This window comes from Camelus dromedarius, chromosome 8, assembly GCF_036321535.1.
Source record: "Camelus dromedarius isolate mCamDro1 chromosome 8, mCamDro1.pat, whole genome shotgun sequence".
NCBI lineage: Eukaryota > Metazoa > Chordata > Mammalia > Artiodactyla > Camelidae > Camelus > Camelus dromedarius.
In genome coordinates, this window is record NC_087443.1 from 34190888 (window position 1) to 34213850 (window position 22963).

Genomic DNA, 22963 nt, shown 5'->3' on the forward strand with positions numbered 1-22963 from the left:
CTAAGAGGGGCCTGGAAGGAGCGGAGAGCAGGACATGCCAGGCTACAGATGTGAGCTGACCAAGTGAAGCCATTCCTGGCCTCCCCAGGGATCCCAGGGAAACTTCAGAGCAGCTCACTTCCTCCTCCCAGACAAGCCCCGCGCTGACTGCGCAGCCTTCGGGTTGGCTGTGTCCTGCTGGGAATCACAACCCCATGTCCCACAAGCACAGATGCCAGGAAGCCCTGCCCACCCCCACCGGCAGCCCCACTCACTGCGGATGAAGTTTGTAGAGCGTTCCGTCCACCCCCACGGTCACGTTGAGGTGGTCCAGCCCTCTGTTCTCACGGATCTTGTCCACCACGGCGGCCATGCCCGCGCCACACAGCTGTGCGGCCCTCCTGGACACCACCCCGCACACGGTCTTCACGAGGATACTGTCGTCGCAGGTGCTGTTCAGCCCCAGCTGCTGGAGGATGGCCCGGACCTGCAGCAGCGCTAACCGGTCACTGTGGGGGACGAAAGCCAGGAGGCTGGATGAAGCGGGGCCCACGCGCGCAGCCCAGGAGCCGACTCCAAAGGAGCCGGCCCCGAACTACCGTACTTATTAGAGTCGTGGTTTTTTCCTCTTCAAAACAACATTTGTCCATTTTTTTTTAATGATCCCCAAAGTATTACATGTTAAGTTGTAGAAAAACTGGCAAACTAGAAAAATAAAAATTGTGAAATCAAAACTACAATCCCAACACCAGGGAAAATGCTATTAACGTTTAAATATATTTCCTTTCAACCTATTTTTCTTGGATAGCATTAAAGAAGGTCGCCATTCTTAGGATGTGTGAATGGGCTTGTCCTTTGTCTGTGGTTTTTTTTCTTGCTCTTTTCCTACTTCATACATCTGAGCGATTTCCCACCTCCTTATCTGAGAACAGGGCTGGAAAACAGCTGCCAAGGTATTCCACTCTGGGGATGAACATCATTTATTCGGGCAGTTTAGAGAAATTTAAGTTGTTTGCAATTCCCTGCTACTATAAACACGCTGATGCGGGTCCTGTTTCTAAGTCTTTGGGCGCAACTCTTGATTTTTCCCTTAGGATGCATTTCTGGGTCAAAGGGCTTTTGATACATATTGCCAAGTGCCCTTCAGAAAGCTGTATCAATTTACTCTCTTCTCCAGCCGAGAATCTGGCCCAGCTTGTCCCCAGTGGAAAGGACTGGTTTTAGTAACATCAGAACGGCATCACACTGTGGTTTAATCTGCGTTCTTCTCTATTAGTGAGGATGAGTTTTTTGTTTTGTTTACTGGCCACATGAACAACCTATTATACCAAGACTCTTGTTCTCCTAGGATAGTTGTCTCCTTATTAAATTCAAAGAGCTGACAATGACTGATGATGGTGACAATGACAGTGATGACAGAGGTTAGCCTTTTTTGAGGACTTCCTGTGTGACAGGTGCTTTACATCCATTACCTCATTTCTTCCTTCTAATAGCTAACCAATCCACGCATGATTATTCCCATTTTAAAGATGCGAAAACTGAGGCTGGGAGAGATTGAGTAACTCACCCAAAGCTCACAGCCAGTGGGGTGGAGAGGTCTCAAGACCAGATCTGCCAAAGCTCTCACCCACGATGCCATGCTATGCATCTTGTCACACATAATACAAATGTTTTCCTTAGTTTGCTGTTTGTCTTTTTAAGTTTGATGACTGTTTTTTTTTCTAATTTATAGAAACTATGTAGCTAAATTTGGCTTTTTTTTCTTTATGATTTCTCTCTTTGCTATTATGATTAAAAAGACCTTCCCCAGCACTTCACACCCATTGGGATGGCTATTATTAAAAGAGAAACAAAAACAGAAAATAACGAGTGTTGAAGAGGATGTGGAGAAGTTGGAGCCCTTGTATGTACTGCTGGTGGAATGTAAAATGATGCAGCCACTGTGGAAAATGGTATGGCAGTTCCTCCCCTCCCAAAAAAGATAAAGTAATTATGTGATTCAGCAATTCCACTTCCGGGTATATATATACCCGAAAGAATCAAAAGCAGGGACTCAGTCATGTATTTGTACACTGATGTTTATAGCACTGTTCACAACAGCCAAAGGTGGAAGCAATCCAAGTGTCCATGGATGGGTGAATGGATAAACAAAATGTGCTCTATACATACAAAGAATTATTCAGCCTTAAAAAGGAAGGAAATTCTGACACATGCTACAACATGGATGAAACTTGCAGACACTATGCAAAGTGCAATAAGCCAGATGTGGAAAGACAAATGCTATATGATTTCACTTACATGAGGTCACTAGAGTAGTCAAATTCATAGAGACAGAAGGTAGAAGGGTGGTGGCCAGGGGCTGAGGGAAGGGAGGAATGGGGAGTTAGTGTTTAATGGGGACAGAGTTTCAGTCTGGGATGACGAGAAAGTTCTGGAGATGGATGGTGGTGACGGCTGATCAACAATGTGAATGTACTTCATGCCACTGCATAGTTCAAAACGGTTACAGTGGTAAATGTTACGTCACGTATATCCACCACAATAAAAAATGTTAGCAAGAAATAGTCGCTGACATTTTCTTCTCGTTCTTACATGGGTCCTATTTTCCACACTTGGCTCTTGGGAGAAACTTAGGATGAGGAGAGATGGAAGCCGGGAACTTGTTTTCCAATCACAGCGCCTCCCTTCCCTGGGACTGTGAAATGCTACTGGTCCACCTGCTGAAGACCGCCAGGGTCAGGGCTGCGGGGCCGCTGTTGGCAGCCAGCACGTCCCTGTGTGGGTTCTGGTGGCCAGTGAGTTTACCTGCCAGTTACAGACCAGGCCTGGGGGAAAATGAGGAGCAGGCCCCGGAGCCACCATCAGCATTGCTGCCATGACTTCTAAAATGAAGTGGCTGGGGTTAGGGGGTAGCTCAGCGGTAGAGCACACGCTTGATGTGGATGTGCACAAGGTCTGGGGTTCAATTCCCGGCGCTTCCGTTAAGGGGAAAAAGAAAAAAAAAATGAAGGTGGCTTTTGCTTTTGCTGAGCACTTTTCCACCCTCTCTCACAGCTCATTGTGGAAGATGGCAAAGGCAGAGATGACATTCTCTCTCCTCGTGAGAGAAACAGGAGAAAGACAGAGCAGCTCGCTGTGGGGCACGCTGCCTCGCAGAGGAAATGAGGCTCAGACCAGGCCAGCGGTGCCTGGCTCTTGAGGACTCAACGCCCCTTCAATACAATATATGTGATGTACTTTTACTACCCTAAAATGCAACCTATTTACATGCATAATTTCAGAGAAATCAATATAATGCCCTAACATAAGGATGAATAAAATGAAATAATTTATAGTGAAATTATGGGATTTCAGATTGAAACTGCTCAGGGCCTAGTACTCCAGAGGAGGAAGAGAACCTCACAAATGGCCAGAAAGTCCCCTAGGCTGCCTACTGCCCTCATCATGACCCCTGCGGGCAGGTCCACCTCTACAGGGAAGGCCTTCCCCACTCACCTCTCAATCTGAGATAGATACTTGGTCTGAAAGATGCCCCGAGTTTTCAGCGGCTCAGAGATCTGCCCTCGGAAGAGGAATCCCTTCTTGGTGAAGTCAATTAAGATGTTGCGGACGATTTCACCCAGGTACATACCACTGATCATCTTCTCGTACCTGAACAGGGAAGAGGGGGCTGGGTGTCTATATGAAGCCTTCAGTCGTAACCCCGGGTGCCCTAACTGTCCCTCATGGGCATCACTGACCTGTGCACCCCGCTCCATGCTCCTCACGGAGGCAGAGAGCGAGACCAGGAAGGATGAGGAATCCCCAACCCTCCTGGGATCAGACATGAAACCAGCAGCACTCTGCATCACCGCTGACAGTCCTCTTCCTCACCTGACTCCCTGCCTTTGCCTGGCGAAATCCTACTCTAGCTCTCAGCTCATATATCACTTCTCCCAGAGGCCTGTCCTCCCCGGATGGGGTTTCATCTGCCTAGCAGTTCCCATGCACCCTCCCTCCTTCACAACACACACGGGTCCTATGCCTCTCCGCACCCCTGCAGCAAAAGCCTCAAGAGGACAGAGGACGTGTGTCTTGCTCAGCTGTGAGTCCCAGGACCTGGCTCTCAGTCAAGTGCTCAATTATATATCTGTAGACTCAGCAGATGACTGGACTGAGTCTTCAAGGGACAAGAAGACAAAGGAAAAGTTCCCACCAAATTTTTGGAAGGTTTTGCCAAAGCCCAGAGTGTTAGTCAAGCACCTACAAAATGATAAAGCCACACAGGCTGGAGGGCGCATGCGGCCAGCATACCCCTGGGGGGCCCCTGTTCTTGGGGCTTTTAATTCCTGTCCTCTCCATGCTCAAGGGCCTCCAGAAATGGCAAGGGATTTAAATGCTTCCACGCACACACCCAATCCCAGTGTCCCTAAGCTGGAGAGAGTCCACTGGAATCTGGATACTCCAGAAGATTTCAGGTGGTCCACAAAAAAGACGTGAAACAGCACTGTTACCATCAATCCCCATGCAGACCGTCTCTCTCCATCAAGGAGACCGTCTCAGCTTGGTGCTGATGTGGTTTTAAACCCTTCCAACCCCTGCTGATCTGCCTTCTAACACAAGGAGCCCTCCTGTAGAGCGTCTGGTAGACAACAGCAGCTGGGATTGAAGAACACTGTCCTTCACTACATCCATTTTATGATTACCATCTATTATGGTAATGTTGGTTTTCCTGCTTTCCTTCCTTCATTAAACTTAAGAACATAGGCTGATTTAAAGACAAACTTTAAGCATAGGTGGTATTTGGAAAAGGCATCATCTTCAGGTCAACTGGAGAATAACTTAGGTTTCGGAGGTCATACCCCAGCTCTTCATTCTGCTCCTGGGGACACAGCTTAGACCACCTTGTTTTGTTTATGACAGAGGACAGCCTGATTCCTAGGAGTGTGAGAAAAGGGGTCATGTGTCTCTATGCTGGAAGGGGGGACACTGCCATCTCAGGGAGGATCCCAGAGACTGGAGCTGTAAAGCTCCAAACAGCCACTAGGTGGTGCAGGAGGTCTGCTGTGGGAAGAGTGACTTGCGGTGGGGCCTGTCTCACCCCTGACCTGAAGCCCCCGCCCCCCTGCCCCAACTCCCAACCCCTCTCTCACTGGCAATACCCTAATTTCCCTTTCCCATTAACAACTGCAGGTCAAGTGTGTTCTGCTTCCACTAAACAAGGCAAAAACTTGCTGACCAAGAGGTTCCTACCAGACTGATGGGGAAGAAACACAGAGCAAGGGGAAGGCCAGAATGTTCTAGGATACAGGCGGTCACTGAGGGAAGTGGTGTGGCTGCTGCCACCCCGTCCCCAGAGAAGGCACCTAGACAGAACATCAACCCTGGGCCATCTTGTACCATGTGTTGCTGCCACCACCCTTCACCCCTAAGTTCTCCACTCTCCTTGGGCCAAAAGCCAAGTCCAGGAGTGACCCTGTGGGACCAGCCTCCAGGCCTGTGTCCTGACCCCACTCTTACTGGAAACTTCTCCCACTGTAACAGGCAGAACGTGGCCACATGCCCTGCCCATCCTGTCTCCTCCACCAGACGGAATTACCTTTGTTTCCCAACATTTAGAGAATATTCATCCACCAGTTTGTCATAGATTGTTCTGATATCATCCAGACACCCGTTGTCCCCGAAGGCACCCCACTCCATGTTGATGCACATTCGCCCCTCGTTCCCTTCTAGCGTCTCGACGTTCTTCATTTCTTCCATGTAGCAGGCATTGCTGCCAGTCCCTGAAATACATGAGGCGGGGGGTGACTGGCCAGGCTTAGTGGGGAGGGGGTTTGCAACTAGGCCCGGGATTCCATGGATAGGGGTATGCTTTTAAAATGGACAAATAGCTTCACTTTCCCAATGTCTTCCAGGAAAACTTCAAAATATAAGAGTCAGAGTTAAAACTGCCCAGAGCATTTGACTAACTTACTTTATACTCAGACATCAATACCAGGAGCCTCCTGTGTTCACCTGCCCAGGCAGGGCTATGTCTACTTTCACGGCAGATGGGCTTACAACAAGGGATGTGTCTTCAGTGGTGGAAGCGCAGGCAGCATTCACACTGGGAGGTATTTCTCTATTTCTCTTTTCCCCTCTCTCTCCATGTACACATACTGTATGTATACACATCCATCTGTATAAAATACTCCGTGGAGGGGCTGTTTACTATCATGCCATGTATGTCTACTTATCTTTTCTTATCATGGTCATGGGCTCTGCCTGAATCATCTCTCCTGTGCTCCAGAATGATGCCCAGTTAGTTCAGGGAAGGACAATGTCCTGAATATTTCAAGGGTGCCCTTCTAAAGCGATGGTTCCTCGCCATTTGGGTTATCACAGATCTCTTTGAAATTCTGATGGCTCTCCTGAGAAAAGGGACATTGCTCTGGGTGCACTCACACACTGTACACACACAATCTGTCAAACAGCTTCTAGGGGCTCAGGAGCCTCTGATTTCCAACCCTGACGTCCCCGGGGCAGGGCTACTCAGACTGCGGTCCCCCAAGGACTAGGGTGGGACCACATACGATTTGCTGTTCTCATCTACAAGTCAGGTAACAGACACTGAGATGAAATGTTCCAAAACTTGCACAGCAGTTTCAATTGTCAGACATTCAAGCTTCTGGTTATTGGCCTTGTCTCAGTGAATGGACTGGAAATTTCAAAACTGCAGATATTTTAATATACACTTGAATCCCCTGGGGAGCTGATCCAGGAGGTCTGGAGTGGAGCCTGAGACTTAGCGTTTCTCACACGCCCATAGGTGATGCTGATGCTCTGGCCCATGGACCACACTTCTACCAGCAAGGCCCCGGAGCATCATGGACCCACCCTGGGGTAGGATGCAAAGGTAGATGGACTTTCAACACCATTAAGGGAAACAAGGACACCACTATGGCTAGACCAAATGGGCTTTGGTCCTTTTACGCCCTTTAAAGAAACAAGTAGATTTTGCAGATGCTCCTGACTGTGTAACTGTAAGCAGATACAGTAGAGGGTCCCTGGAGAAAGATAAACAGGCATGACTTTCTTGACAGAAGAGAAGCTATTTTGTGGGCATTTTGTGATCTAAGCCTGGCCACAAGGCTTGCCCTGAAACAGGTCTCAGTAATAATGATCTTAAGGGAACAAAAGAATACACTGTAATCAAGCAAGAGAAATAACAATAGCAACAGATAATAAATTAGTTGTAAAGGCTCAGTTTTGTTTCAGTGGTAAAGATTAGCCTGAAGCACCTTCTTGAGCTATTTTGTGGAGTTTAAACTCCCCTCAGGAGCTCAAACACCAGATCAACTGGACCCTAAGGGATGACGCTGTTGATCTTTTCTGACTTCAGTCCACTAAAGCTTGGACTTAGTCCAACCCCGCCCCAATTCTATGCTGAATTCTCCTCTGCTCAAGCCCCTTCATGAATATGCATATACCCTTAGCTTAAAACTTCCCCAATTTTGCTGTTGGGGACGCATGGCTTTGAGAAAGTTCTCTGGTGTTCTCCTTACTTGCTCCAATAAATCCTTCCTTCTGATCTTTGGCGTGGCTATCTTTCAGCACCCACCAAACGGTGATGCCAGCTTTCAGGTAACATAACTGGATTATTTTGGTATTCTCAGTTCCCTTTCACCCAAAGTGTAAAACTGGAAGAAAAGGAGCCCCAGAAATGGAAGGGGGTGCAAAGAAAGCCAAAACATGTAAACCATATTTTTCGCCCATGGGAGTTCTGAGCAGAGATCAATTGATGAGGGAAGGAAAGCCTGGCTTTGTACATAGCTGGGGCAGCTGGAGCACCCCGCCTTCCCTCTCCCCTCCTCCCCGCCTCCACCCCCACCCCAGCACTAGGCCAGCCTGACCTCCGGGGCAGGAAGGTGAGGCCAGACCTGGAAGAAAGTGCTGGGTCACTCTAGCTTTGAATTTCACACCTAAGCCCATTCATAAGCAGAAAAGGGGAGGGGCCAGGTGGAGAAAGAAAGCTTTGCAAAAGAAAGGAAGAAAGAGGCCCAAAGCCGGCCCCAAACAACCTTATGCCCGGAAATGCTCTGTAGTTCCCACGGGAGCCAAAAGTGGTTTAACAAATGAAAAGGTCTTCCCAGCACCAGGAAGGCAGCCTGCTGGGGCCTTCTCCTTTCTGATCTCCCAGACACTTGGCAAAAAGGCCCGCGCAGCAGGGTGCCGCCCCTGCCGGCCCAGGGAGGGTCTGCAAGTGTTGGCTAACAAACCAGGCCTTTTCCCAGTATCCCTGACACCAGGAGCAGGATCAGTCAAACGGTTTTCTTGCAGCCCAAATCTATATGCTTTAGGAATCATGTGCTCTCAAGGCCCAGACCCCAGTGTTACGTGGATTATAAGGGAATCCTAAGCTAACAGATGATCCTTCTGGCTCCCACTTCAGCAGCTGGGACCACCCACAAACAGTGGCAGCTAAAGGGCAAATGGCACCCAGGCTGCCCTGGGGCCCTTCTCCACAGCCAGGAGAGGAGGAGGCTCTGCTTCCTTCCCAGCTGCAAGCCCCCAACCTGCAACACCTGCCCGGAGCCGCTCCCTACAAGCCCTGCAGACCAGGCCAGCTCCAGGCACTCCCACCCTGTCCACCTGAGCCGGTCCTGGAGAGCTCCGTTCCCGACAGGCTGGTTAAAGTCAATGTGAAGCCTTGTTGGGCAGGTGTTGGGGAGAGGAAACCCCTGTCTCGCCTCTGTCCAGGATGAAACTCTGGAGGTGGTGAGGGGACAGTACTGACAGGTGTCCTGTCTTGCACTGAGGGCTGAGCTGCTGGCTCAGGTTCCCACAAAACAGGAAAGCCCAGCCTTCCGTGCCCCCAAGAAAGACCCTCTAGGACACCCACCTACGATGAGTCCAACCTCGCAGGTGGGCTCCTCATAAGCGCAGGTCATCATGGTGCCCACCGTGTCGTTGACCACAGCCACTACGTCTAGGTCGAATTCCTTTGGAAAGAAAGGGACACAGGTTTAGCTTTCCGGGAGGGACAGTGCTGCCCGGCTGGGATTCTGCAGGTTCACTCTGCTGCATTGCCGTCAGAAAGCCATGGGGCATCATCTGAAAGTTCCCTCACCACCCTGTGAAAGATAATGAAATGCTCCTTCACTGAACATTGACTATCAATGATGTATTTGAAGCTGGAGATTTGAAGAAAGGAAGCATTCAACCCATTTCACAGACGGCACTGAGTATTGGAGAGGCTGCCCAGAGGGCACTGCAGAATGGAGAAAAGACAAGGGACGATGACCAAACAGCTCTTTCTCTTGGGAGTTTAAAGCGTTGGTAGAACACTAACATTAAGGGCTGTAAAATGGGTGAAAAGAGGTTACCAGGTTTCCTTTCAGTGACCACTAGCTGTTGTCCACTTGCTCTTCAGGTGCAAGTGGCCCCTCTTTCACACCCATTCATTCTCGCCTTCCTGTGTATTTGTCTGTTCTCCTGAACTGGAGCAACTGGAACTGATTTTTTTTTTTTTAAACTTCTTACTGATTCACTCATTAATTAATGAGCAAGTCAAAATCAGAGTTTTTCATTTGATGTTTTGTCAGTGTTCTCCAGCTAAAGACCACCAGAAACGCACACACAGAGGAACAAAGCTTGGCTTACTGACTGGCTGGTTGTTTCACGGGCAAACAAATCCCATGGGGCATCTCAGAAAGTCTTAGAAAGCACAACTGTAGGATTTGAGCCTGTGCTGATGGTTTCAGGGAAGGTTCAAAGAAGTGGGGCTTTGCTCTGGACTGGATGACGTCAGGAAGCAGGGCGATCTCTCAGGGAGCGCAGAGTTCTGCCCTGACTGTGGAGCTCTCTCCTCTGATTCCATCTCCGTGGCAGAGGAGCTGTGTTGACGCTGGACTCCATGGCACTACGTGTTCACCAGAACACCAAGGCCGGCCGACAGTACCGGGGGCTGCTTTTCCCTCTCTCGTTCTGGAAGAGTCTTGATTTTACCTTCCTTAAACTATCCTTTAATAACACAAAACTCCCCCTCCCTTTTATTGCGAGCAGTTGGGGATACGTTATTACCCTTGTCACAAGTGTCTCTATTGTCTGAGTTCTTTATGGCAAGCAATACAATTTTTATAACCCGAAAAAAGCGGTAAAGATTTTTTAAAGTATCCTTTTAATAGTTACCTCTCTCCTTTTGACCGCATCCCTCAGTAAGGTGGCTACATCGTGTCCCACACAGTCAGTTGCCTTAAAACCTTTCGTCCAGGTGATCAAGATTCCCTGAAATAGGAAGGGCAGTAGGACAGTCCAGTGTAATTAATCCTTCCAGGCAGAATACAAATTTCCACCCCTTTCTTCCTGAGTAAACATCAGCTAAGAATTTATAGTGAGGGGGGAGGGTACAGCTCAGTGGTTGAGCATGTGCTTAGCATGTGCAAGGTCCTAGGTTCAATCCCCAGTACCTCCACTAAAAAAAAAAAGAAAAGAAAAAGAATAAAAGAATTTATAGTGAGATGATGCTGGAACATCTGACATCTGAGGCAAAAACCAATAAAACACGAATAGTCCGCTGAGGGCCTGCCCACCTCACTGTCCTCACAACAGTCTGGTTTACAATCCCCACTTCACAGATGGAGACACTGAGGCACAGAAGATTAATGGTGCCGCCCCTGGTATAACCATCTAGTTCTCCTGAAGAATAGTTTGCCAGCAATACAAACGGAGAAATGCACATTTTAGTAACACTGTGACTCCCTGAAGTAAACTTCAGGTTTGACTGGACTGTAGTTGTACACGTGCTGGGTGTGTACTATGATGACAGTAATGGTAGTATACGTGAACTGCTTTTAAAAATCACTAGACCTTTAAGAACTACAAAAAAGTTTATGTGGATCCACCTGCTGAGATCTAAAAGGGCTTAAGAGGGAAAAAGCCCCATGTCAGCACCGTGACTGGATTAACTGGCTTCCAGAGGCAGGTGACCCAACCCAGCCTCCCTTGTGGTGCCAATCATATGCCTTAAACCCATGTGTGATGTGATGCCAATTCCAGGGCCATACCTCTCCCTGTGAAACACAGAGGCACCCTTGGCTCTTCTAGCACAACAGGCTTGGTCTTGCCCGAACGACTGCACAGTCAGTTCCCTCTGCGTGGAACATCCCCCATGCCCACTGGCAGCACCCAGTGTGGTGCTGGAGCTGCTGGTGTCAGGGCTGAGATCCTCCACAGGACGGGGCTCCCTGAGAGCAGGAAATGGATTCCCTGCTCTCAGCCCTCAGCAGGTGCTCCAGCCCTGACCATCCAGTTTCTACCAATTTATTGAAGAGACATTTATTAAGCATCTCCTCTGACCACACGCTGTTCGTTCTAGGGCCTGTGGGGAACACAGGTCTTTGCTCAAGGAGCATACAACATCTCAGAAAAGAAAGATACTAAAGATGGCTGGAAACTGTGTTAAAAGCTATGATCAGACAACATTACAAGGAACAGGGAACAGTGAGAGGGTGAAATGCTTTTTGCCGGGAGGACCAGAAGGCTTCCCAGATGAGGTGAATGCCTTAGATGACAAGAGAAGGTAGAGACTTAAGATGTACTGGAGGGTGTGCCATAAAGCTTGGGTCAACCCACTGTGACATCTACACCATTCCAGAATCGAAGGATGATACAGAGGCTGGAGGAGGCCTCAAGAGCCAGCCACCCTGGCCAAGGGACAGTCAGTGCTGCCAGATGCCAGATGCCTGGAGGAAGGAGACTCACCGCATCCAAGCTCGTCTGCTTGCAGGGAAACGAGAACGTGAAGCCCAGAGGCATTCTGGGGCCCTTGATGCCCATGTAGTCCAGGAAGTCAGAGATGCAGGAAACGATGTGATCAAACAGCTTCAGAAGAAAAGAAGGGATTACCCACGCACCCTCTGGTCTCACACTTTCAGTGCACGTCCAAGTACACACGCACACACACAGCTTGACACGTGCAGAGCAAGTCCCCCTCTCCAGGATCTTCACAGCCCTTAAGCATCCTAAGCCCAGCATGGCTAAATGTACCTGAAGCTTCCAGGCCACAGGGATACAACTGCACAGCGGCACCTGTCATATGCAGCTTCACTGATGCCACTGGCCCCGTGTGCAATGCACACACGCCACGGTGGTGTAAAAGCAAAACCGTCTCACCTCTTCCCCAGTGCCCTGCATGATTTCAGTGGGAATGGCGTAGATCTTGTTGTGCATTTCCACCGTTCTCTTTTTCCCACTACGAATTTTCACCAGCAGGACACGGAAATTCGTTCCTCCAAGATCCAGGGCCAAGAAGTCACCATGCTCTGTTGTGGTCAAGGACATAAAGTCAAGAAGAACTAGTTACTTCTTGGGAGCCAGTAACCCCAAGACTTCAGACTTACCAGGGAGGAAGTCCCATCTCAAATATAGGGGAGAAGCTAACACATATTCAGCACACAGCTCAGGCTCAGAGAGGGGTGAGCACTAACTCACTGACCACCACAGCCTTTGCACCACACTAGAAGGACAAAAGGCCCCATGGATGAACCGTTCGTCACAATAAACGAATAAACTTTACCAGGTTACTGAAAAGCTTGGCAACAATGACCTGATGTTAGGGAATCTCATAAAAATTAATCACGAGAGGGGGAGGGTATAGCTCAGTGGTAAGAGTGTGTGCTTAGCATGCACAAGATCCTGGGTTCAATCACCAGTACCTCCATTAAAAAAAAAAATTAAATAAATAAACTTAATTACCTCCCCCCACCAAAAATAAAATAAAAAAGATTAAAAAAATTAATCATATGTGTCAATATGCAGAGCGTTTGTGAAAATGGCCACAATCATTCCCCTCCCCATACACATGCGTCTTTGCGAAGGGACTTTGCAGTTCTTCCCACCAAAAGAGGACCTCAATTTTCCCCTCCCCTTGGATCTGGCCTGGCCTTATAACTTGCTTTGGCCAAGAGAGTGTGGCAGAAGCAGAGCTAAGCCATCCCAGCCTAGGCCTCCGAGAGGCTCTGAAGTCTCCCTCTCCCTTGTGGACCCTGCTGGTACCACGTGAGCAAGCCTGGCAGCCCACTGGAGGACAAGACACATGGCCAGGCACTTCTGCATGCCAGCTGACAGAGAGACCACGGCTGGACATGTGAGGGTGCCCCCCATGCCAACTGACCCACCAGCAACTACAGACACATGAATAAGCCCAGCAAAGACCAGCTGAGACTGGCCCGGGTGAACAACAATAAATTGCTGGCCCACAGGCCTATGAGCTATAACAAATGGTTGTTGTTTCAAGCCACTAAGTTTAAGGGTGGTTTATAATGTAATAACTGACTTCCATGTAGGACACACTCATATCACAAACATTCATCAATGTCCCTACTGTGCTAAGCTCCAACAGGACCAGCAGGGTCAGCAGTAAGGGTTGGATGCCAAGCTCCAATCTGCCTGGGTGTGAAAATCCCAGCCTCTGTGCCTCCACAGCCCCTGCCAGGACCTAGGAAGGGGGCACTGGTTTACTGTGTTTATCAGAAAACCTAAAACAATCTGAGGGCCTCGAGATTTGCCCAGCTCTGTTCTTTTAAGAACACTTTCTAATTCTGAGCAGGGCTGTGGTTTTAGAGATGACACCTGCCTGGGAGGCCAGACCACGGGAAGTCAACTGCCCTGAGTCACACACGTGCAAGTCAGTGGGAAAAATGGAAGAGAGGTTTGAGTGCGTTTCTAGCTCTTGCCAAAATCATGCAACCCCAGTGTAAACGCAACCACTGGAGAAGCCAGCCTCCCTGCAGCCCCACCGTGACTTGGTCACTGGCACGAGAAGCAAGAGGGGCATGTTAGTACCCAACAGAGGTCCTCACCAGTCCCGTCTGGAGTGCTCCGGACAAAGGAGGGCAGCATCTTGACTACAGCCTTGTCATGCGTCTGCTTCCTCAGCCCCAATTCCATCTCGGCCCGCATCCTCTTTTTCACCTCCAGCAGCATGTCCTTGGTGAGATGGAAGTGGGCCAGGGTCTCCTGGATCTGCCGGTGCTGCTCAGCCAGGCGGTAGGCCACTGCGGTCACCATAGCGGCCCCCTTGCCGCTGCCACTCTCCGAGAGGAGGAAACGCACGTCGCAGTCGGGCACCAAGCGCCTCAGAGTCTTGTGGAAACGCCGAGAATACCTGGCGGGGGGCGGGGGGGAGGGCACAACAGCCAGACTGAGCCAGACTGTCGGGACCTTTGGAACCTTTTCTTCTCCCACACATTAATCCCATTTTCTACACTTGCTCTTCTTACTCAAGACACACACATCCACTGTAGAAAAGTTAGCCAATGCAGACAACTGCAAAGAGAAAACAGAAATCGCCCACAGCCACACGCAGAGAGAGGCTTCTCATTATCATATGAGTATCGAATACAAAAAATTCAGGGTCCAAAAACTTCTGTCTTCTACCATGATAAGGAGATAATACAGCACATCGGTCAAGAAAGAGCCCAGTGTTTGGAAGTCAGACAGAGCAGGAGACAAGGGTGAGCTCCCCCACTTCCATACTAGGTGACCTCAGAGTTAGTGAGGATGACAGCATCCGGTTGACGGTGACGTCGTAGGAACTTGATCAGTTCATTAAATAGTTAGATTAATAGCTGGCGGTAAGGAAGGACCTCTCTTATTTTTGTTTGTTTTTTTTTTTTTTAATTTTCACTTGGCCCTTTCCCCCAGCCCCCAAGAGTCTGGATATGTTTTAGTGGTTAGAAGAGGATTTTAAGACAGGACTCAGTGAGACAAAATTTTTTCCAAGTTTGTGGTCTGTTGTAAGTATGGAAGGCTGCCTGCCAAAGGAAACGGGGAAAATGGAACCCCAACATGTTAACAGTGGTCAACTCCAGGGGGTGGGATTAAAAATGACTTCTATTTTTTTTGTAACTTTTTGAACCATCTGACGTTTCTATACCAAAAATGTTACTTCTAAAATAATGAGCATTTAGTCAAAGTTATTTTTTTAATGTAATGTTGTAGATAAAGAGTTCTAGAGATGGCTGGTGGTGATGGCAGCACAACAGTGTGAATGTACTTAAATCTGAACTGTACAATCAAAAAATGGTTAAGATGCTAAATTTTACATTATGTGTATTTTCCCACTTGTAGAAAAAAAATTTTAATGTAAGTCCCTAAACTTCCTTGCCCAAAAATTAGCCAAGAAACTAAGGTGGCTTTCATTATCAAGAATTTTACAAATACTATAAGAATACAAAGAAACAAAATTTGACCGCTAACTAGCTAAAACCCCTCCCCTCAGCAACACAGAACTATTTCAGTTTAAGTCAATCTTCATTTAACTGACACTAGAATTGGGTATGAAGATACAGTATGCACAAAGCCACTTCACATGCACGTTACCATATACAGTGGGAGAAATATCTGAGTTCCTGCACAAAAAATCAGGTCACAGGTGGTTATTATTAAAACTCGGTACATAAAGACTTAGAATTCACCTTTAGCCTTTTTTAAAGGTATAAGCCATGCTCTTAAGTGGCCACAGAAGGCTTTTCCAACCAAGGCATCCAACAGACAAAAAGGCAGCATCTATGCGGACTACTTACAACTTACATCTTTCTCTGGCCCTCAGATAGAAAGTGTCAACAAGTTGCCCATTTAAAAAAAAAAAGAAAGTAGTATCTGAGTGTTTGGAGGACTTTAGAAACTCACAGGAGCTTCTACAGCAGGAACGTGAGCACTGCACCTATGACCCAAGCACTAGACAGGATGAAGGCCCCTGATGAAATGCAGACAAGAAGAGAATATAAGATACAGACACATTCCACCCAGTGCTCCTGGCAGCTATGGAAATCTCAGGCAAGACTTATGAACAAGGAGAGATGACAGTGCAGTGCAGAAGCAACACCAACGAGAATCAGCTGAGGGCCAGATACTTCCCGACTGGGCAACTCTTTCTGCCCAGAACTAGGCATTGTCTTGTCTGCCAAAAACCTTCACTGGGTGCAAAAGTCTGACCTCTGGAGAAGGTCCTTAGCCCAGATGGGTACTGAGTGCCAATTATAGCAAAGGGCAGACTCACTGTGGGTGCGTCTTGTAAAGAGACCCGTCGACACCAACCGTGGTCCGCAGCCTGGGGGTGCCCTTGTTATCTCGGAGGCGGTTCAGGATGGCGCCCAGCGTCGCAGCCACCAGGTTGGCAGAGCGAAACGAGACAATGGTGCACACGTGCTGCACTGCGATACAGTCATCGTCAGATGGCTCCACTCCCAGGCGCGTCAGGATTTCTTTGGCATTGTGGAGGCCTTCCTTATTCCTGCGAGGTTAGAGGCCAATACTTGTGAGTTATGGACCACAGCAGGCAGTGCAAAGCCCTGAGGTTTGAAGGTCCTGGAAAGGTGAACTCCATTCACCAGGTGTGTGGCATGGGATTAAGGCAGTCAAATGCCTGAGAAGAGCGTGAGGAGAGGTCTCCTCCATAAGGAGTCCCAGGCAGCAGGAGGAAAAACTGCACTAGGCTGGGTTATGACATGTCAGGCACGAGGAGAGAAGAGGACAGGCCAGACCACTCAGTCTCTGAACAGATGGAGAAATAGCTGCTTCCACCCCAGGGCTCAGCAGCCGGGAGACCTGGGGGAAGTTCCTGCTCTTGGGGTCTGAGTTGACCCTGGATTTCTACACATTCCTCCTTGATGTTCTTCAGTCAAATTTTAATTTGCTGCATACATGCTTTGTATATCTTTTGTTGGATTCATTACAGGGTACTTTATAATTTTATTTTTATTACTATCATAGATGTATTTTTTAAAAGAATATATATATATTTATATCTTCTTTTTTTTTAATGTACCATATTAAGGTAAGATGTTAACAATGGGGAAACTAGGTGAGGGATATGTACTATCTTTGCAATTTTTTTGTAAATCTAAAAATACTCTAAAATAAAATAAAGATTTATTTTTAAATATATACATGTTTTAATTATTGCCAATACATAGGAATACAATTAATTTTTGTATCTTATCTCCAGACATGTTCCTAACCTCTCCTGTTATTCTAATCATTTGTCTAGATATCTTTTGGTGTTCCAGACAATTACTATCTGCAAATAATGATAATTTTATCTCCTCTTTTTTTTTTTTATTCTTATGCCTTTAATTTCTTTTACTTTCTTTTTAAAAACAAACAAACAAAACATTAGCCAAGGCTCCAAGACAATGTTAAATAAAAAAGGTAATACTGTCTTACTCCTGATTTTAAAGAGAATGCTTCCAACATCTGCCCTTTTAGGATGTTTTTAATAGGCTTTTTTGAGATAGGCTTTATTCCAATATACATGCTTTCTTGAGCAAGTTCAAATGGGTTTTATTTCTTGGTAACCAAAGAGCCAACATCAAAAACAGGCGTAGAGAAAGGCAGGCATTTCCTGACTTTGTCAATGATTCTGAAGACAAGCCACGAGTCTCCTGCTCCCTCCCTTCCCAGCAGCTGACCAGGAGACTTGAGAAGAGATATGGTTGGAAACTCAGTAACGTGACTCCCTGTAGCTTTGTACCAATCGCTGCTGAAGAAGAGAGATCCTAGGACAAATGCCAGGATTCAGATGCAAAATAAGAGTAAGTCCAGATAAACCCCTTTCTACTTAAATCAGCATCTTCCCCCAGTGGCCAGAGCTATAATGCCACTGGCTCTGTCTGAATTTCCAGGACCACAGGAGAGGCAGTGGGATGACGGTCCTGTGCGGACATGGAAGGTTGTTTGTAGCACCAAGCTAGCCCTGCTTTAAGCAGGTGGCCTCACATGGCTACAAGGAGTCTCCTGAACCACGAACCAAGCCTGGAACTGCCACAGGACAGGAGTCCTTTAGACTTGGAGCCACCCAAGTACATCAAACTACCCCAAAAGCAAGTTCACCTTCTTCCCTCTCAGGGTGAAGGCCTGCAAATAACAGTCGAGGCAGAAAAGTCTGGGTTTCTGATGCTGAGAAAGGTCCTTAGCTCAGATGGGTAGCAGTCAGGTTGTGGGCTGGACTCTGTCCTTCTATGTCTATCTGTCCTGTCTCATTGATTAATCAGTGTTTCTCAGACTTGTGCCAGGAAACACCTGTGGCTGTGAACAGGTGAGAGAATGTCGGAAAGGAGGCAGGGTGGGGTGTTTCAGGCAGAGAAGAATTTTGGGAAATGACCAGTTAACCAATGTGAACTGAGTTTTCTTTAATATGCTAATGAGTACTGTACAACTCTAAATGGAGGGTAAATATGCAGTTATTTCCCAATCCTACTGGCCACAGAACCCTTTCGTCAGGGGACACCTAATTATCTTGAAGTCCCTAGAGTTCCCCTGAACATCGTCTGGAGAAGGTCCTGATATTCCAAGGGAGATTGCCCCAGGCCTGGGCTCAGTCGGCTCCTGTCCACCCCTAGGATCATCTACTCCCTGGACTCCAATCTTATCCTGAGTGAGTGAGTGAGTGAGTGAGTGAGTGAGTGTGTGTCTGTGTGTGGTGGGGGTGGAGATTGAAGGCGAAGAGGCAGCTTTTGTAACTAAACCATCCACAAAGCATTTGCTACTAACTAGATGGCTTTTTTTTTTTTTTAATCTGCACTAGATGGCTCTTTAATGAGCTGCCACCAGGGGCGTGCAGGGACAGCAGCCCAGGGTGGGTCAGCAAAGACAGCAGAGACCGACCCAGAGAGCCCTGACACTCAAACCAGGATTCAGAGGGTAATGAGGGACCCATTGTTCTTCTCTGCCCCCCTACCCCAACCTCAAAGAAAGCCTGAGGGGAGGCACCTACTTTTCGATGGCTGACACATCACTGGTGTTAAACTTCCCTCTGGTGAGCAACTCCGGGGTGATCCGCCCTTCAAATAAGAGGCCCTCCTTGGCCATCTTGACCAGGATCAGTCGGACCAGCTCGCCCATGTACATGCCACTGACCATCTTCTCAAACCTGCAGGAGAAAAGTGCCCAGGTGCTTGTCAGGTCCTCCCTCCGTACCCACCACTGGGGCAACGCATGAAGGGTGGGGAAGACACAAAAATCGCCCCCCCACCACCACCACCACAAGCTCACGACAAGACCACGCACTTGTGAGATTAAACAATGAGCAGACAGCCGGGGAACAGGGGTGATCCAGACCCAACCCCTATCCTCAGGTAGGAAATGGGAGAGCACCATGGGGTGGGGGCAGGCATGGAAGGCTGCCTGGAGGCAGGGAAAACATCAGGATTTAGATCAGGATTGAAGAGAAGACCCCACACAGAAATGAGGAGAATATGATCATCTCTTATAAAACCTCATGCTGTACTTGTTAAAGGGCTTTCCTCTTCATCATTCTATCAGGGAGCTCTCTAGCCCCTGTGTGAAAGTGGCCAGGAAGTTTTCTCTCCATTTCCCAGCTCAGAAAGGGTCTTCCCCAAGGGAGCTGATGGGGTTGAAATACAGCATGAGGAACATGGGACTTCTGTGGCTGGTCACTCCCTTGGCATCCATGTTCTCCTTCCTCACTGACCTCACCCTACACTCCAGGAGAAGGTTCTGAGTAGCTTAAAGCCAATCAGCTTATCCTACTGCTCTGGCCACATTTAGCCACAGGCCAATCCCACAGATCCGCTCTCCTGCCTCCCCTGGGAGGTGTGGTGGGCAGTGTGGGCTCTGTGACTGCAGCAGCCATGTTGAGCCCAGCACTGCAGAGAAGCCACCAGGGACTGGGGCTCGAGACTGTATCTGAGCCAGATCCAGGCCCGGATCCTAGCTGACCGGAGACAGGAGGAAGCCCTGCGCAGGACAGATCAGAGGCAGCTCCACGCCCGGGCGGCCAGCCTCTCCTCTGAGGGAGCCCAGCTGGCACACCCCGAGCTGGCTGTGACACAGTAAAACAATCTGTTCATTCAGAGCCAGGCCCGGGAGCCAGGGATGCTGCTGGGACCTGAGCACGTGGCCCCCTCGCCCCAACACTGGGTGCAGAGAAACACAGTTCTCATTGTTCTGTTCAGGACAGGACCAGACAGGACCGCCCCCGCCAAGGCTGTGTCGAGGATCCCTGGCAGGAGAGCAACTTTCTGAGTCCCAGCTGCCCTGCCTGGTGGCTGCCCCAAGCACCTGTGGGAACAGCTTCTGTGCAGCCCGAGCTGGAATCTCAGAGAAGGCAGGAGCCAGACTGCGTGGGCTCAACCCTGGCTCTGCCACTACTCTGCCACCCGCTTCTCCGGGCCTCGATTTCTTTACTTGCATAATGGGGATCATGGCAGGGCCTACCTGTGAGGCTGTGGTATGGAGGACAGGGGTTGGTACAAGTGAAGTGCTGCAGTGTCCAGCTAACGATGAATGCTTGCTATGTGTCTCATACTTAACTAAACACTTTACATGTATTAATTTATTTCATCCTCATTACAACCCTATGAGACAGATACTGTCATTACCCCCATTCCACAGATGAGAAAGCTGAGGCACAGGGAGGTTATATAACTTCCCCAATGTCATAGAGCTAATAAGTGGCAAAACCACATTTTTTACCCAGTTAAATCCAGCCCCAGATTCTATGCTCTAGCCATTGTGCTGCTCTGCCTCTCTCATGGACAGTGTCATTAAATGTGACCAATTACTGTCATGCTTGCAGCCACCAGCCCCACCCTAACCCAGCCTCTGCTCTTCTACCTCCAGCTTACTCCCTCTAGGCAGCCGGCCCCCAAGTGGGGCAAGTGTGACAATAGGAAGATTCTTCCCCAACGAGGATGAGCTAAAGTTAGCCTCCTGGTACCCCTCTACCCATTGCTTCTCACTCTGCCTTCTGGAGACACTCAGAATGATCTGCTCCCCTTTCCACACAATGGTGTCTCAGACATGTAGATACTGCCACCACCCCCCTTTCCAGATAAAGGAAGCCCGAGGCCAGGTGTCAGTCCTTTCTCAGTCCCTAGAGTCCCTGTTGGAGCAGCAGAAGGAGGAAACAGCACATCTCATGAGCCTCAAGTGAAACCAAGCAAGTCGTGATCTGCCTCTCAGCCGTCAGATGCCTAGGACCACAGGCCAGTGGGCGGCACCGTGGTGCTGCAGCTCATTGCTTGCTGGTGGGCACAGGCAGGGCTGAGACCCACAAGGCCTGGGGGAGCTGGGAAGGGTGGGCAGGGGACCGTACTCAGACAGGGGAGCAAGGACTTGAACGCCGATCAGGAGTTTCCTTGGCAGCCAGGGTCTGCTCCCATGGGCAGCCCAGGGACAGAGGAGGGAGAGGCCTGGGCCACCTAATGAGGGAGGATTAGAGCTGCTGAGAGTGTCTATGGAGAGGGCAGAGCAACAGTAAGAAAAGGGGCTAGAGGGCTGACTTGAAAAGAGGCACAGCTACTACAGCACCATTCCGGCCAAAGCGTGCTCCAGGCCAAGCCTCCCCGCTGTTACCATCACTGCTGCTGCTGTTTTCTGGGGCAGTGTCTCTTTCATTTTGAAAGATGTGATAAGGAATCGCAGGTAAATAGGATTCAAAATTCCAGACACAACAGAGAAAATGAAGAGCCCAGAAAACAGGAGAGGGAGAAAGGAAATTAAAAATGAAAGAAGGTGGGACCGACATCTCCAGTAGGAGACAGGTAAGGGACCAGAACATCAAAGGCCCAGGACGGAGGGCGGCAGGAAGGAAGCCGATGATTGATCCTTTTTAGAGAGACCTGCTGATTCAGGGGCAAGGATGGGGGTCCTTCCCTCACAGTCCGGAAGCAGCAACTGCCAATGGAGGCAGGAGCCACAGAGCTGCTGCACAGATACCCTTCCTGTCAGCTGTATACAGTCAGTACTCAGTAAATGTGAACTTCAATCAAAACGCATCAGTAAGTGCATAGTGGCCTAGAGCCCACCTGGGCACTGAGAGCCTTTGCACAAGTCTAACATGCCTATGTTTTCAATCCTCATTAAAAACTGGAATCACTTGAGGAACTTTTAGGCTCCAGAGGACAGGCCTCAGCCCAGGCCAACAGAATCAGAACTGGGAAGGAAAAGTGGGTTGAGTGGGAGGATGCCTGGGCAACTGTATGTTTTTTAAAGGCCTCTATGTAATTCTAATGAAAAACATTCCTCTAGACCATCCTCAGTGATTTTGTTCTTAGACATTCTGTTAGTTCACTATGAAAAACTTATACTTTCAAACAGGATGGAAAACCCCAAACTTAAGCCAGATAAAACCTCAACGGAGTTGTGGGCCAGCTTTGTCCTTTCCCAGGGTTCCAGTGCCTTAATTCCCCCATGAGTCAAATGGAGCAAATACCTTTCCCTGGTACAAGGAGAACAAAGGAGCTAGGAGGAGCTTGGCATTGCACAAAAGACATAGGCAAGACCCCAAAACTCAGGCAGAAGCCTGGGAGAACAGTGAACTTTGCTTCAGCAAAAAATTCAAGCCAACAGCCTGTTTCTAGGAATACACGATGCAACTCAAGAATCTGTCATCTCTTTGGAGTTATTCTTCCCAAGACCCGACCTTTGGTAATCAGTAAGCGGGGAAGCATATTGGAGATGGACTTTACTTCACCCTTCTCACTCTTTAAATCCATTCACCTGTCTATCCACCCACACATTTCCCAGCCACCTCCCAGCCACCATCCATCCTCCATCCATCCGTCCATGCATCCCACCCCTATCCATCCACCACTCCGAAAACGTTTATTACAAGCCATCTGTGAGCCCAGGTCACAATTCAGCCTAGGGACATAGCTCAGCCCTTTAGAGAAATTCAGAAATACATCAAAATGGATGGCAGAGAAATCCAGGTTTCCACACAAGCCCAGTAGGATCCCTACACTGAGGCTAAGGAAAGAGATGAGGGTCTGGGCCATATCTGTTCATTTATCACGGGTAACTGCCCTACCTGTTCTGCTGAGAAGGAGGACTTCTGATTAAGTGATTGATAGTAACTACAGGTTGATTTCTTATCTGAAACCCCTGGACTCACATGCACTTGGGAGTGTGGAGATTTGAGGATTTTAGATACAATATGCTACATATGCTACGTATTACAGAATAACCCCAGAGGTGCCTGAGACAGTCCTATATCAAA

At 48.6% G+C, this 22963-nt stretch overlaps 1 protein-coding gene across 1 annotated transcript in view; it reads right to left on the reverse strand.

The window, feature by feature from the left end:
* The window catches only part of HK1 (hexokinase 1), a 64978-nt gene that overhangs the window by 2253 nt on the left and 39762 nt on the right, over positions 1-22963 (reverse strand). The window contains exons 8-17 of the mRNA XM_064488107.1: positions 18716-18871; positions 16001-16234; positions 13800-14104; positions 12112-12260; positions 11701-11820; positions 10129-10224; positions 8840-8939; positions 5558-5741; positions 3475-3630; positions 255-488 (exon numbers count right to left, since the gene is read on the reverse strand). Of these exons, the coding sequence (XP_064344177.1) occupies positions 255-488; positions 3475-3630; positions 5558-5741; positions 8840-8939; positions 10129-10224; positions 11701-11820; positions 12112-12260; positions 13800-14104; positions 16001-16234; positions 18716-18871 (1734 nt within the window). The remainder of the gene's footprint in view (positions 1-254; positions 489-3474; positions 3631-5557; positions 5742-8839; positions 8940-10128; positions 10225-11700; positions 11821-12111; positions 12261-13799; positions 14105-16000; positions 16235-18715; positions 18872-22963) is intronic.